The 15,883-nt window shown below is 40.5% G+C and overlaps 1 protein-coding gene across 4 annotated transcripts in view; it reads left to right on the top strand.

Moving 5' to 3' along the window:
- The window catches only part of COL4A5 (collagen type IV alpha 5 chain), a 3,591,008-nt gene that overhangs the window by 2,970,398 nt on the left and 604,727 nt on the right, over positions 1-15,883 (top strand). For all 4 annotated transcript variants that reach the window (XM_044057208.1, XM_044057205.1, XM_044057207.1 and 1 more), the window contains one exon: positions 10,711-10,791. In XM_044057208.1, coding sequence (XP_043913143.1) covers positions 10,711-10,791 — 81 coding nt within the window. The remainder of the gene's footprint in view (positions 1-10,710; positions 10,792-15,883) is intronic.

The following is a 15,883-nucleotide window of genomic DNA, read 5'->3' as shown; positions in this document are numbered from 1 at the left end:
TGGCACACCATCACAAAAGGTTTCTCATCCAGGAAAAAAAGAGGTCACTGTTCCCCCCTCTACTCGTCACTTATTAGACCCATTAGAGAGTACAATGTCCCTTTTGGTATGTACCTCAAGACATCTACAACAACTGGAAAGGCCGCAGGAAACCTCACAAAGATGATTACCAGCCTCAAACAGATGCCCTACGCAGACAGTCTCAAAAAACTCCAGCTTTACTCCCTCGCATATCACCTACTCAGAGGAGATCTCTGCCTAACATACAAAACTATATCAAACCCAGAGCTGTTGGACATGCTCCACTTAAAATAATGCCTATCCCTCTGAGCTACACGCTCTAGGGACCTAAACCTTGTCACCACAATAAACAGAACATGCTGGAGGGATAGATTCCTGACCCGGAGACTTCCCATACCCTGGAACAAACTACCTATTTATATCAAACTAAGATCATTAGCACTCTTCAAGACAAATCTTGAAGATTGGATGGAAAACAGGAAATTCATCCTGGGGATCACCTCTATGGCTCTGCTCAACAGAGCCACAGGAAAATAATTTTCTTGGGTGGCGAAAGCCAGGGTACCTTTTTGGCTAGGCTTATATAGACCCTAGGGCCAATAGCCTAGTACCTACCTATGAGCCTATGAAATTCAGTATTATGGGTTTCAGTCAAGTGACTTTTCAGTCTTTTGAAGTTTCAGTCTTATGGTTTCAGTCAAATGCGGTTTCTATCATATGATAGGGATCCACACACACATATATATATATATATATATATATATATATATATATATATATATATATACATATATATGTATATGTGTGTGTGTATGCGTTTAATTCATTAGAACGAAAACCCACTTACCCAAATCATTAAATGTCAAGACGACTTTGCCAAAACCTCAACTGAACAAACACGTGGATCACCGGAATGCTACTGCGGGAAAAGAACCACTTTGCCACCATGGTGAACTCTGACCTTTCCCCCACTGTAGTGCAATCTCAGAGTTGGTGTATTTAGCTGAGGTATGTGTGTGGGGGCAATGCCCCCCCCCCCCACATGGGTGGGTTTGATTTGCTTCAGTTTGATTTTTTGTGATGCCAGAGAAGTGGTTAGTTTCCCAAAGTTTCTCATCAGTGATGCAAGTGTCCGTTCAGTTGAGGTTTCTGCAGAGTAGTCTCAACTTTTAGTGATTCTGGTAAGTGGGTTTTCAGTCTTATGAAGTAGACCCATATAGCTATATCTATACACAGCTTTTTAACAGAAATAGTAGTGCATCACTGGAACAGCCTTCCTGAAAGGTTAGTAGGACTAGAAACTGTATCAGAATTCAAAAAACTGTTGGCAGACTTTAAGCAATTCTTAAAGCCTGAGGAGGTGGTAAGCTTTTGGTCAACTACAAGCTGTGACTTATTCAGTGGGCCAAATAGTCATCTGCTGTCAGGATCAAGGTTTGTATGCCAGTTCCCCTTTAAAATGTGCAGCATTGAATAGTTATGTTTTAAATATCTCCAAGTGTTGCATGTTTGTATGGCTAAGCAAGCACAAACCTACCTTTTGATTCATTTTCATTTTTCTTTAACCTGTAAAATTCCACTACTGATTAATTATTAATTTCTAAACCAGAAGTGTCCCACCTAGAAATTCAGGGGCCACATATGCTTGGGCATGGTCTGGGGCCACATTACCATGATCAGCATGCATGCAAGTCACTGCTTGGCATGGTCTGGGGCCACATTACCATGATCAGCATGCATGCAAGTCATCAAGTGACCAGAGCAAAGGAAAAACTGAAGATAAGTGCAAGCCAAAAACCTTAAGACCACAGCTGGAAGACCAACTGAACAGCATCACCACATGATAACTAAACCACTATTTCATTGCAGGCAAGCCATCGGCAATAAGTGTCGTAATTGTAGTGAAAAACATCACAATTTTTATCCTGAAGCAATCTCACCATCAAATCAGTCGAATATGAACAGCAGTTATAACACACACCACTCAGAAATGTATATTCCAATTCAGAACAACACAAAAGTGGAAATGAGCATACTTAGTAGTATTGCCTTTGCTAATAACACACAAATGCAGGGGAATGCTATAATAATGTTCTCTCTTAAATAGTATGGAGAATAGGTAAACATATGCACAGTGCACTTATTGACATAGTAATACCAGTCAGTGAAATAAGCACAGATTCAGGGCTAGCATTAGCAGAAATGTTCAAAGTTAAGTGCTTAATGGCACTCCCTGCTGGTCACAGTCCCCTAGTTCACATTATGAGGTGCCCCCATGCACACACACATAATCCAGCTTCTCTATACCATCCAATTTAATTTTTTTCCTTTCTTTTTCATATTTTGAAGTAATCATCAGTTTTTCATGGCTCCTTTTGATACACCCCAAGCTGTACTGTAATAAACATGGAGAAACTATTTGAATTAAGTTATGGGATGCCATTCTTTTCTAGATGCTCCAAGATGCATTTTAGAGCTTTTTTCTTAGCCTTTTGGTGCAGTGATGACCTGAACAAAAGTCATGACTAAAGGAAAAAAAATCAGTCTTAGCCTTCAGTTCTGTTTTTCACTGTATCCTTCCAATACACCCTAACTGCCCAAGGCTGCACAATACTAGGAGTTAAATATAAACTGGGGATCTTAGTCTTTGCTTTTTCATGCAGCCTTTCATCATACCCTAACTGGCAAAGACTGCACAGTAATAACTGTAGAAAAAATAAAACTATTAAGCTGGGGGTCTGGGGGACCACTAGTCGTACAAACACCATTTTTTAATATACTCCGAGGTGCATTTTAAAGCTTTTTGATCTAATGGTGTCTTGAATAATGAAAGGGATTCAGTTTTATTTTTTTTTTTTCTTTCAAGGAAGAAATAATTTAAATTCATGCCTTAATGTTTAAACCTGACAAGATAACAGCTCACAGTAAACTGAGAAGAGAAATCCTTGCAAGGATACATTCATCCTATCTGAGAATAGTGGTGTGCCTCCAAACCCACACCCAGAAAGTGACTGTATATCTATCTGGAGTTAGAATAGGATGATAGTAAAGGCACAAATTGACCACAGTTTTATTTTAAGGGCTACTGTCATATGTATGTACAACATACCTCCTCACCCCTACCCCAAAATACAGCCACCTTCATGTACCCCTCTGATGCCAGGCTTAAATGAGCCCAATTGAACAAATAGAACACAGTAACATATTTCATCCTGCTGCATTCTGACATTCATAAACAGCATATCTCCTTTTTGCCACCCCAAAAAGATAGCCACCAGTAACTATATGCATCTGATATTTAAGTGTGAGGAAAGTGAAAAAAAAAATGGCAGCAACAGTAATGTATTCCAGCTTGTTGCCCCCAGACAGCACACTGCCTCTAGACAAGCTACTCTGCACATCTGAAATTTACGAATAATGCTAAAGAAACAATTACCACCCCATCCCCAGTCCCAACACAAGCTAGAGACACACTGCCTCTAGACAAGCTACTCTGCACATCTGAAATTTACGAATAATGCTAAAGAAACAATTACCACCCCATCCCCAGTCCCAACACAAGCTAGAGACACCACGTGTGCACACCTCTGTTTGTGAAGAAAGTTAAAGAAATAATCATTACACTATTCCCAGCCTTCAGAAAAATGACAGCAACCTTTGTGCACATATCTGAGGTTTGAATATGAGGAAAATTGAAGAAATAATGGCCTCACCATCTGCAAACCCCACATAAGACAAGCTAGAGTAACTTTCTGTACACATCACTAAAAGGGAGGGGGGGCAGTTTTAGTCTAGGTGATGTTCAGGCCAGAGGCCAATACTAAAGTTTGTGTCAAAATCCACTTGGCCTGGGGAATGGGGGCAGACAGGCCCCCAGATTCACTGAAGGACTGGATATTCTGCAATGCATTTTATGATTTATTTTAGAAACATTGATGATTTGCTAACAGTTTTTAGTTGCTACCCAGAAGACTTATGCTCGAGTCCAGCAGGGTTGTGCATGTCCACAAATAAAAATGTGGATACTACTTTAGACAAACACACTGAGATTGCCCAACAAAAGCCAGATCCCTCATAACATGCACTGATTTTTCAAAACATATACGCATACTGACACAAGGAGGTAGGTCTCTCACAAGAGGCACAAATACATACACACCTATGTACAGGCAAACTGCACAAACAGTATTTCACCTATGGCATGGCTTAGTATAAACCCATATAGAAACAGGGAGGGTTGTTCATACTCACATAGGAAAAGCCACAACCAAGAATTTAACCAAAGCTAACTGCTATGAGATGTCAACGGAAATCACTGTGCCAATAATTGTTATACACCTCCTCTGCACTGGTAAGCATTAGTCTTGCACTCAATAGTGCTTAGTGGCCACAGGAGGAGAGCAGTGGGAAGCCATTAAACTAGTATTAATGTTTTTGTTTTTAAGATGTGCTTATTGTTTTTCTCAGTGCTCTTCATAGGCTCACTGTTACTTGTGAACTTACACGTAGGCTGTTCATATGGGTGTCCACCCTGTGTGTGGCAGCAGTTGGTGTGTTATGGCTTTCTAAGCTGTAAATACCTACTGCAACTACACTTTTTTTCTATTATTTGTAATATATAGGTGAGTGCAAAACAAAGATTTATAACTGTCTTTCCAATTACAACCAGAAAATATTATGTTCTCAAAGTGGATGTCAAGTCACCTCTTGGGCTTCACTCGAGGTGAATTTTTTGACATCCATGTCTCAAACACAACATCTGATCAGAGACCATTTTATAATCATCTATGTTCCATTCAAGCTGTAGCCCCACATTAATATAGCTAAGTTGTTTCACAAAATCACATTAGTATTGCAAAGACAGAATAATGAGCAAACAGCAATAATTGTAACACTGCTCTTTCATACTTCAGAGTTTCTCAAACAGGTTTAGAATCAGTATTCATTTTCTGAAGGATTCTCCAGAAGATAATTCATTTTATAAGTAACAAATTAAAACTTTGAGGCAAAATCATGGACATTTGGCAGAATCAACGGCAGCTAACAATCTCTTAAGTACAAGAATCAAGGACAAGGCCAAAAACAATGGAAGGGGCAATTTTTCAAAATCAGGGACAGACAAAGAAAATTGTCAGAAAATAATGTTTTGCATTTGAAAATATTTTCTGAAGGATGTAAAGCCTGAAAGTAAAACATCCTCAACGTTTTCCAGGAAACTAAAAATTTCACAAAAATATGAGTCAAAATCATTTGCATCCAAGAAGGATGATTTTCTCTCTCTCTCTCACACACACACACACACACACACACACACACACACACAGTAAAACAGGAGGAACAAATTCTCAAAATCAGGGAGAGACTGGAAATATTGCTCTAACAATTAGAAAATTGTTAAAATAACATGTTTTGCATTTCAATGCATTTTTGAAGGATATAGTCTGAAACTAAAATGGCATTGTTTAGTGAATGAAATCTTCAGTTTTCCTAGAAACCCCAAATTTCAAGGTGAACTGACTAAAACTATGAGGCAAAATCAGGGTCAGTTGAGATGTAGGAGTTTCCTACACACACACACACACACACACACACACACACACACACCTCATACATAGCATACTTACCAGTTAGACTGAATTCATAAGCTCCTAATAACATCAGTAACAGCACCTGAATAAGACCTCCAAACTGAACCACACATTGTAACTTCCTGAATGTATATATGTGCACATACTACAATGCAACTAATTATGAAGTCTGGAATTGATATTTAAAGTAACAGGATACAGTTACTGTGCACCAGACTGGATTTGATTATATATTTTAGTACTATATTTGGGGCAATTCTGTCTTTCTGATGGGCACGCTACTCATACCTCTCAACCTCCGGATCAGAGAATGAGGAACAAAGTACCTTAAAATCAGGGACATTCAGGGACAACTAATTAACATAAGATATGCATATTTAATTAAGTGCATCCATGGACATGCCCACACATGCAGTTACACAAATTGCAATTTATGCAAAGACATGGCATAATTTTAAGCATTTTTTTATTAGAGAATTGTATACATAGACATGCTCAGAATAGAGAATTATTCATATTTGTCAGACTAGTCAAAATTAAAGTAAAACATCCTCAGCTCATCCCTCACACATACCCTTAAAGACAGGCGCTTAAACATTTGTCAAACACACATGCAATGTGACACAGAAGCAATACATGGAATAAGGCAAATACATTCAGACTACTGATTCAACTTCAGCTTCTTGGTAGGCAGAGGTAGTTCCTGCAGCTGATGCCGTGGTAGAATGTTCTTTGTTGTAAGTGGCTGTTGCTTTTCTTGCTGCTTCCAGTATGTCATTTGGATGGTTCAGACAGTAACATTGTCCTCATTCATCTTTATTGCTAATAAAGAATTTAATGTTTTTGGGCCAAGTGACTGTCTGAGCTCTGTTTTAACTTCACTAACCATGCTAAATGCCCGTTCTGCTTCACTGTGAGTGTGCCAATCACAGAACACTTCGCATTAGCTTTTGAAATGTTGGGAGGTCTTGTACTGCAGGGCTGCAAAGCACCATGGACCAGTACTTTTGAAAATTACATGTTTCAGATCTCTAAGATCACTCAGTCATCTGTTATACTGAAAAGTCATCAATCAGTCTTGCAGCACTTCACTCCTGAACTGTAGAAACCAAGACGAGTGCCAATATCTGCAAAAACAGTTGAAGACAGCTGCAGTTTCATACCTGGATCCAGTAAGCTGGCCATGTTCTGCAGCAGGGGATCCTTTTGCAGGAAAATACTTTTTCATCTTAAGTAGGACTGCAAAGTAAAATTGCTTGGCTCTCTTGAAAAGTTTTTGCTCCACTGTAGTACCCCGATGTCATCCATATTGTCGTCCAAATATGTTTCGGCATCAATACAAATTTCACTGTCTTGTAAGATGGTGTCTTTCACTTCAAGAATTGCAACAATACTAATTATATTGCCCAAAAAGTGCCTTGCAATTGGTGGTTCGAGTAACCTACTAGCATGTGCCTGCAGCACTTTCTGGCTGTCATTATGCAAGGTGAGCAGTTTGCTTTCCCTGCCTTGCACTGGCACACTGAAGTTATGCAGTGGTTCAATGGCATACTGCAGGAACAGAAATGCCAGCTTAATGCCATGGCTCTGCAGTCTCTCAGCTATGAGATCCACTTTAACAGACCATGTTTCATAGGACAAGAAGTAGGATCTCAGGGCAGGCCACAAGGCAAGCATTCTTTTGATGACTTTTGACAAACCGCCATTGAGTGGGAGCATACCTGATAATTTTAAGAGGTTAAATATCCACAAACAGTGCAAACTCCTTAAGCTTTTGCTGGTGCTGTGCACTGCTGGAAATGTGACAATAAATGTCAGCTATCAGCTCCTCTACAGGTACAACCATTGCTTTTACACCAGATTTAACACATAAATCTGCAATGTGGCGCAAGCAGCCCATGCTGAAGATGTGTGGTGTAACCTCTTTTAATCTGGATAGCACAGAATTCAGCTTACCAGTCATGGAGGTAGCATTGTCTGATGAATAAGCCACTGTGTTGTTGACAGGAATGTCAAACTTGCTCAGAGTCTCCATTACACAGTCATAAATGGCTTGGCCAGTTCCACTGATACAAGCAGGCATGTCAAAACAATATTTTTACGAATGTTGTGGTCAAACAAGCCAAGTAAAATGACAAGCAACTTGTCATCCCCCATATCTGTACTCTGGTCAAAGTACAAGCAGTATTACATTTTCTGAAAAACTTGTGCAAGATCCTGCTGATACCCTGGCCCCATTACATCTGTTATAATGCAAGCAGCCTTTGTTGGTCCACAGGTCATTTTTTGTACCACCTCTGGCTCCATGCAGTGCCTCTTGATATACTTCAGGAAGTGATCCCCAGTCATAAATAGCAAGTTGTGCTCAGCAAGTAGGGTCATAAAGGCTACTTCAGCCTCTAGTACTTTAGAATTGGTTTGCTGAGTGGCCAATATTTCTGTCACCTTCCTCCCAGTCGAATGCTTGGTGCTCATCTTATGCTTTTCAGCATTTGTATGCCGTTGCAGATTATTCCTTCCTCCATGCCCTACATTAATATTAGTAGCACATATCTTGCAAAATATATAGCCTGGACCACGCCTGCTTTCCATCACCCAGTCAAAGGTGACCTTCCAGCTTCTTTGGAAGGTGGTCATTCACCACTTCTTTTCAGAGGCAGCATCTTCATAGAAAAAGAGGGGGTATAATTAGAAATCAAGGGAATTCACAGCTGTACTGTGACATTATAGTTTTCCTTACAGTAAAACGTCACTTGTATGATGGCAAACAGTAGCCAAAAAGTAATCTTACCCTTCAGAATTGTTGCACTATAACAGTGAAAGAACGTTTGTGTTGCACTCCCTTCCATTGTGGCTTGTACCGTGCTGTTGTGTGATTCTGCCATGACTTTGCTTCTGAAGAAAACTTATGATTCAGATAAAAAGTGAGAATGAAAGCCAGAAACCTTTTTAAATGTGTGCAACTCAGTAAAACAGAGTAATGCTGAGCACCGTACATGGTCATAAAATGTGAGTAAGCATGATTGCAAATCAGGTTGCGCAGTAAAATTCATGTTCTGAAATCACTTTTGTAATGTAATCCAGGTTTCATACAATTCTACCCCATTCAAAATAATACCAGACCTTAGTCCAGAGCATGCCTTGCTTCTTAAACACAGAATGCTGTACACTTGACAGATATGCCCCAGCTCTCATACCCCTGCCCAGCATATTACATTCCAATGTTGCTCATACAAACTTAGAAAGTTGCTAGAACAACAGGTTTTGCAGTAGCATAACATTTCTAAAAGCTATGAAGCCTGAAACACACAAACACATACATTTGTATCTCTCTGCCTTTTGCCTTGTTACTATTTTTTATAGACACCAGGAGTAGTAATCATCTCTCTTAACCTTTTAGAGCAAGAAATCTGGACAAAGGAACAGATGTGGGACAAAGGGACAAAAATAGGAACACTTTAAATGTTGCTGTTACAAACTCCAAAGGTTGATGGAAATTTGCACTGGCATGAATTTTCTGAAAGGTATGAAGTCTGAATCTCAAATGTCTGTCATTATTTTCTGACTTCAGTGGCAAATCATTAAAGACTGATCTGCCAAAAACCCACAATTTTATTTGCTGGTGCAGTTGTTAAGTAGTTAAGCAAGTCATAATGCAATAAGGTCGGAAACACTTTCATGGTACTTCATTATGGAAACAGCAAGGCTGTTAGCCATGCTGTATGAAGATATACGGAGAGAATATGAGATCTTTTTTATCTTGGAAGTGAAATGTAATATGTCCCCATCTTAAACTATGTCTCAAATACTGAACATTGATGCAAACCTTGAATTCATTAAACAAAATAATTACAAATAAGACAATTGTCATTCTTTTGAACTTATCAAGCAGTAAATAAAAATTAAAAAAAAAAGATTATAAATCTCATTAGATTAAAGTGGAATAGTATACCTGTGTTACTGGCATTTAAAATAACTGTTGATATCATCAAAGGGAAACTGCACAAACATGCCAGAGAATAATAATGCATTATCGATCATTTAGTATACTGAAAAACAGTGCATACTACTAGAATTACCTGGGCGAAAAAAGATGAATCTTAGTTCAGCAGAAAGAGACCGGTAACTCAGACCACAGACATTCTGGGAATAATTTACTCTGTCTCCGTCAAGCTGGGGCTGAACTCCATCTCTGTCTCAAGCTTGGCTGGATCCATGGCTTCCCTTAATCTCTCCCGTCTCTTGTCTCTCCCTCGGCAAATGAACAAATGTCTTCTTTTGACCTCCCAGTCCAACAGAATAGTAACGCCACCATTCCTGCAGCTCCTGCTGCCTTGATAGGAGGACTAAGTGGACCTAATTGAAAACTGGAAGCACATCATGGCCACCGCAGCCACTACATGCAAAACAGGGCAGTAAAGCAATGCTCTGATTGGCTGAAATTTCTACAGCTAGAACAGAGTTTGCTTTACTGCAAATCCGGGAGTACTTTCACCCAAATCGGGCACTCAGGAAGGTAAGCTGATTTTAGCTTAAAAACAGGTGTTCCTGGTTAATTTGGGATGACAGAGCCATGATGCTACTATATAGGTTCAGTCCTTTCATGGGCTCATTTCCAGCCCATGGACCACCTGTTAGACATTCCACCTCTAAACATTTGTAGAGATGCCACAGAAAAACTTTTTTTTGTCTAACTGGCCCCATTTTTACTTTCATAGCTATATATTTTCAAGTAGGTTGGTTGCTTCAGAGCGGTTATGCGTAAAACAACTAGGGTTGGCAGGCTGGAACTTGTGTTTTAAAAAATAAGCTTTCCACACGTTTTTTTTCCATGTAAGGCTTTCTTACATGGTGATATTTCTAGCTTTAATCACTCTTATAAATGACTAAATGGTTCCACAGTTACATAGCAGCCAAACTGATTAATGATTTAGCACTAATGTAGTTGCTATTGTGCTACTGTCATTGTCTGCCTATTCTAAATAACATAAAGCTATGGCTTATAGTACTGAAACCTGGGTAAAAGAAACATTTTTTAACTAATGTACCAGCTCTAAAAAAAGTGCTTTACATTATTAAAATCAATTGTTGTATGTTACAGGTACACCAGGTAGTCCAGGTCCAAAAGGAGCGGACGGATTTCAAGGAAGTCCAGGACCCATTGGCTCTCCTGGGCCACCAGGTAAGTTTAATTACCAACACGTGTGCCAGCATGTTTAACAGAAATACTTCCAGCTGAAGTGTTTGGCTATTTCCTTTTCAAAAGTAGCTGTTTTAGTGTTAGAACTTTTTTAAAAAAAACACCACTGCATAAGTAAAGAAAAAGTGCAGCTTACATAGTACACTATATTAGTTGCATTCACCAGGGTTTGTACAGATGATTACTGACATGAAGGAAGTGACAGGCATTCCTCCAGATTTGGAGTGTTGTGCTGTTTTGGCTATGACAACTTTTGGAGTATGATGTTCTGGTGCTTCCATCTCCATCCTGAAGAAAACAAAGACAAACAGAAAAAATGTATCTAAATCTGTTTATCTGTAAAGCAGCAGTGGTGAGTCAAAACAATTGCATTATCTGTACAATTCTATATTAATCTTTCTACACTTTTTATTTGTGGAAAAATAAAATCACTAGGTTTGTCAAGTTTATCGGTTCGTATATATACACATACACATAGATATGTATATGTGTATCTGTATGTATGTATATATATATATATATATATATATATATTTATATACATACATACACACACACACAAACATACTGTATACCCAGGAGGTCTGATGGAGGCAAGGGGATGCAAAAAAACATATCCTAGAAACAAATTATTTTGCAAGCACTGCTAAAATTAGCTTAACATTCCCTTCTGAAAAGCAAGGCTGCCTTCTTAAAGCCTTCCCACCCAGCCCCAGAGGTGTTCAGAATGCACTGCTGCAAACAGACTGCACTGGCTGAAGCTAAGCTTGTCAAAAGATTGTCCTCCGTTTGGACAAAGAAGGAAATTTATCTCAACAGGCAGCCAATCATACCACTAATGTGAAGCATGTGGCAGTCTGCACAGACTGTGCTATTTTGCTCAAGAACATTTCAGCTATACATAGTGTGAATACAATTAAGAGTAAATGTGATATTGCTCTTTTACTGTTATGGTGCAGTAGTGCGCGTGTGTGTGTGCAAGAGTAGTGACTGCAGCTAATTAATATGACTGTAAGGGTGCAGTACTTTGTCAGTAGGCACCTCAGATACGACCTGCACCTTGTCTTCTTGGAAATCAGAGAGACAGTATTTCAGGATCGTTTGTATCTTCGTAAGTCTAACAGTTTTACAAATAACAAAACAAGAAATCTTAGCCAGCCTCAGCAAATCAGTAAAACAAAATGGGAGACATTCCCAACTCCTCCCTGGTCAGATCTGACCATAAGTTAATCACAATCTATATCCAAATTCCACCTGTGCCCCCCTCCCCCAATGAAGGAAACCACAGTGAAAGACTTTTTTTCTAAAGCCAAATTTGTGTTTCTGAAGACAGAAGTGTCAAACTTCACGTCACCCACGCAAACAAATAAAGGATGTATGATCGCGGAATCATACACCATGGCACTGTATGCGCATTTACACAAGTGCATGGATCAGGCCATACCTAACAGAACCAAGGTCATGCCCTCCAAAAAAAGGAAGCCAATCTGGTGGTCCTCTGCCATTAAACTCTTCAACAGAAGAAAAAAAACTGTTGCAGAAAAGGGCAAAGTCCCAAGGCTGGAAAAATTCCCTTGTAAATCTCAGCAAAAAACTGAGATTCCTCATCAAAGCCTCCAAAGCTAGTTATGAAAACAAAATTGCAACAGATGCTAAAGATAACCGCAAGGTATTCTTTAGCTACATCAAGAACCTGCATAACAATACGCAGGGGTGCTCTGAGCTACTGCACGACACCACTTACATTGAACCAACAGACATTGCCAGCATCTTGGCAGACATGTTTAGTGCTAACTTTACCCTTCCTTACCCCCAAAAGGGCCCATCCCAATACCCAAGGAATGCAAAATCCCTAATATCACGGCTGCTCAGGGAGAAGCCGCACTATCCAAAGCCAAAAATACAGCTTCCAAGAGACCTGATAATATACCTGGCTGCATGCTACACGAACTATAAAGGGAACTGGTACCCCACTTGAGTGCCCTGTTCAACCACAGCCTCACTTCAGGCTTTGTCCCTACTGAATGGCACACCACCACAGTCATTCCTCTCCACAAAGGAAGAGCGACTACTGACCCAGGAAACTACTGCCCCATCAGCCTGACGAGTCTGATCTGTAAGGCCATGGAGCTCATCATTGCGGACCTGATAAATAAGGTCAATAGAAACCTTTAAACCCTGGATCTCTCTCAGTCTGGGATCGTGGAGGGCAGTTCATGTCTGCTAAACCTGATAGACTTCTTTGAATCTGTCACCAGAGAAGTCAATGAAGGCAAAGCAGTCCACACAGCCTAACTAGATCTGGCCAAGGCCTTCGACACTATCCCTCACTCAGGGATCATTGACAGACTCACCAACCTAGGCGGCAACCCCTACACCATAAGATGGGTTGCCATCTGGCTCACGGACAGAACCCACATGGTGAAAGTGGCAGACTCCAAATCAGACTATCAGGCAGTCATAAGTGGCGTCCCACAAGGATCGGTCCTGGGTCTACTCCTGTTTGGTATATACTTCTCTGAAGTTCGGGCCAACACTAAAGGATTCTGGTTGACGAAGTTGGCAGATGACTGCACACTAGGAGCCATTACTGACTCTCAAGCTGATGACATCCTACAAAAAGGCCTCACTGACACCAACGACTGGTGCCAGAACCGTGGTCTCAAGCTCAATGCCAAAAAGTGCATCGTCATCCCCTTCAGGAAAAACTCAGTGCTCACAAACCACCACATCGACGGTAGCCCTCTCAACTCCCAAGGTGTGATATGAGATCTAGGAACACAAGTGGATAGCAAACCTCTCCTTTGACAACCATGTGACCACTGTAGTTAGAAAGTCTTTCTATGTGGCACACCATTACAAAGGGTTTCTCATCCAGGAAGAAAGAGGTCATAATCCCTCGCTACTCATCCCTCATTAGACCCATTAGAGAGCACAATGCTCCATTTGGCATGTACCTCGCTAGACACCTGCAACAACTGGAGAGGCCACAGAAATTCCTCACAAAGAGGATCCTAGGACTCAAACACATGCCCTACATAGACTCAAAAAACTACAGCTACACTCCATCTCATATCGACTACTTAGAGGCAATCTCTGCCTTGGCATGCAAAGCCATGTCAGACCCAGTGTTACTAGACATGCTTCATCTGAAAAAGACTCAATCCCTCTGCACCACACGATCCAAAAACCTCAACCTCATCACCACAATAAACAGAACCTGCTAGAGGGACAGGTTCCTAATCCACAGACTACCCATACTCTGGAATAAACTTCCTATTCATGTCAGGCAGAGCACCTCACAGGCCCTCTTCAAGAAAAATCTTGCTGAGTGGATAGGTATCATGAAATTCACCCCGGGGATCATTTCAACAGCCTTGTTCGATAGGGGTACAAGAAACTAACGTCCGGCAACAGGACAGCTGGGTATGTTCTTGAACTAGGCTTGTGTTGGCCCCAGGGCCATTAGCCTAGTACTCACCTATGAACCTATTACTCGGCATCCTCTTCACCTCTGGAATAGACTCCCCTTGCAGGTAAAGCAGTGTTGTACATTATCTTCCTTCAAGTGGGACCTGGATAATTGGATGGTTATTCATAAGTTTACACTGGGCAGGACTGCTATAGCCTCCTCCTCATGAAGGGAGGTAAAGTCTAAAATGGGAACTGGTAAGGTGTAATGGTTGCAAGACTCAGTGGCCTTGAACTTCCAAGTATTCCTAAGAAGTAGTTACTGTACATTTTAGGATGAGATCTGTAGAGTACATATGTTGTTGATTTGCAACTAACAGAATGGTGAACAGCTGATGTGTTTCAAGCTCTTCCTAGCAAGGTAACGTGCTGAGCTTCTCCCATTATCACATGGGACTCGTAGTACTATTTTCCAAGCAGTATTCTTCAGGCATTTTGTTTTTAACTTCTGTTATTCTACAGTTATTCACTTTCTCAACTGAATGCCCTCATCTCATCTCATCTCTTATTTTCTACAGTGTTTGTCTCTGAATGGAATTCCTTGTTAACTTGTTTTATAAGAGATATTTGCATGACAGTCTCAGCCAACATTGTACTTGTTCTTTATTAGGGTAAGATGAAGGCCAGGAAATAGTACAGGATTCAGACCAGGACCATGATGGTAAATAAATCACTGGCAGTGCTGATACGCAGTTCTTTGGTGAACGAAAATATTCCCTTCATCCGCTATCAAAATTTACACTGATGGTAAGCCACTTCTATAGCATAAAAGGATAAAGCCCAGACTATGGCATAGGTGACCCAAATTTGAATAGTGCATCAGGCAGTTGTAGGATCTGGCAAGGGATGATAAAAGTGAGTGGCCATTGCAGGCTCATTCATCTCTGGGTGAGGAGCAGCAGCTGTGACTAGCCACATGGGTGTCACCTAGTGGGAGTAGGTGTTACCTCTCCTTTGAAGTTCACACCTAGTTAACGCACACTACATTCTGCATTCACTTAAGTCAAGGGGAATTCAGCATGTGGAGGCTTGTTTACCCTCAGAGGGCAGCTATAGTACAGCTTGTAACAGCTGCCAAAGGGGGGGTTGCTCCTCTAAGGTAGAGGGTAGGCCAGTCCCATAGGACAAATAAGCTGGCCTGCTCCCTATTACCAAATTTTCATCATAGGATGAATGGGCTGATCAGGATTCCTGGATAAGAACAAATAGGCTATTACCTAGCTAAATAATGTCTGGCCCTATCTCCGTGGGAGAAATAATACAAAGGGGTGAAAGTAGAAGAGCCATTGGGCAGGTCCTGGTGGAGACAAAAAGAATTACCCTTATGGTGGTGCACAAGACAGAAGAGGTTTTGTGTATTTATCTTTTTTCAAAATTTTTTTTATAGGGAAGGAATGGGGTACAAATAGAGTCAGTACCCTAATTCCTGGCTTTCACATTATCCTCCAACTCTTCTTACTTATAATGGAAGAAGGATGGATGGTTTTCGGAGTTCTCCTATATTTTCAGTAACCTGATTAGATACCTTTGAGAAGTGATGGCCCTTCAGAATATGAAAATGTTTATTTTGTCAATGGAGATATATACATATCCCATTAACTTC

Source organism: Protopterus annectens, chromosome 15.part0 (genome assembly GCF_019279795.1).
Source record: "Protopterus annectens isolate FY-2018-M chromosome 15.part0, PAN1.0, whole genome shotgun sequence".
NCBI lineage: Eukaryota > Metazoa > Chordata > Ceratodontiformes > Protopteridae > Protopterus > Protopterus annectens.
This window is presented reverse-complemented; position numbering and strand designations above follow the sequence as displayed.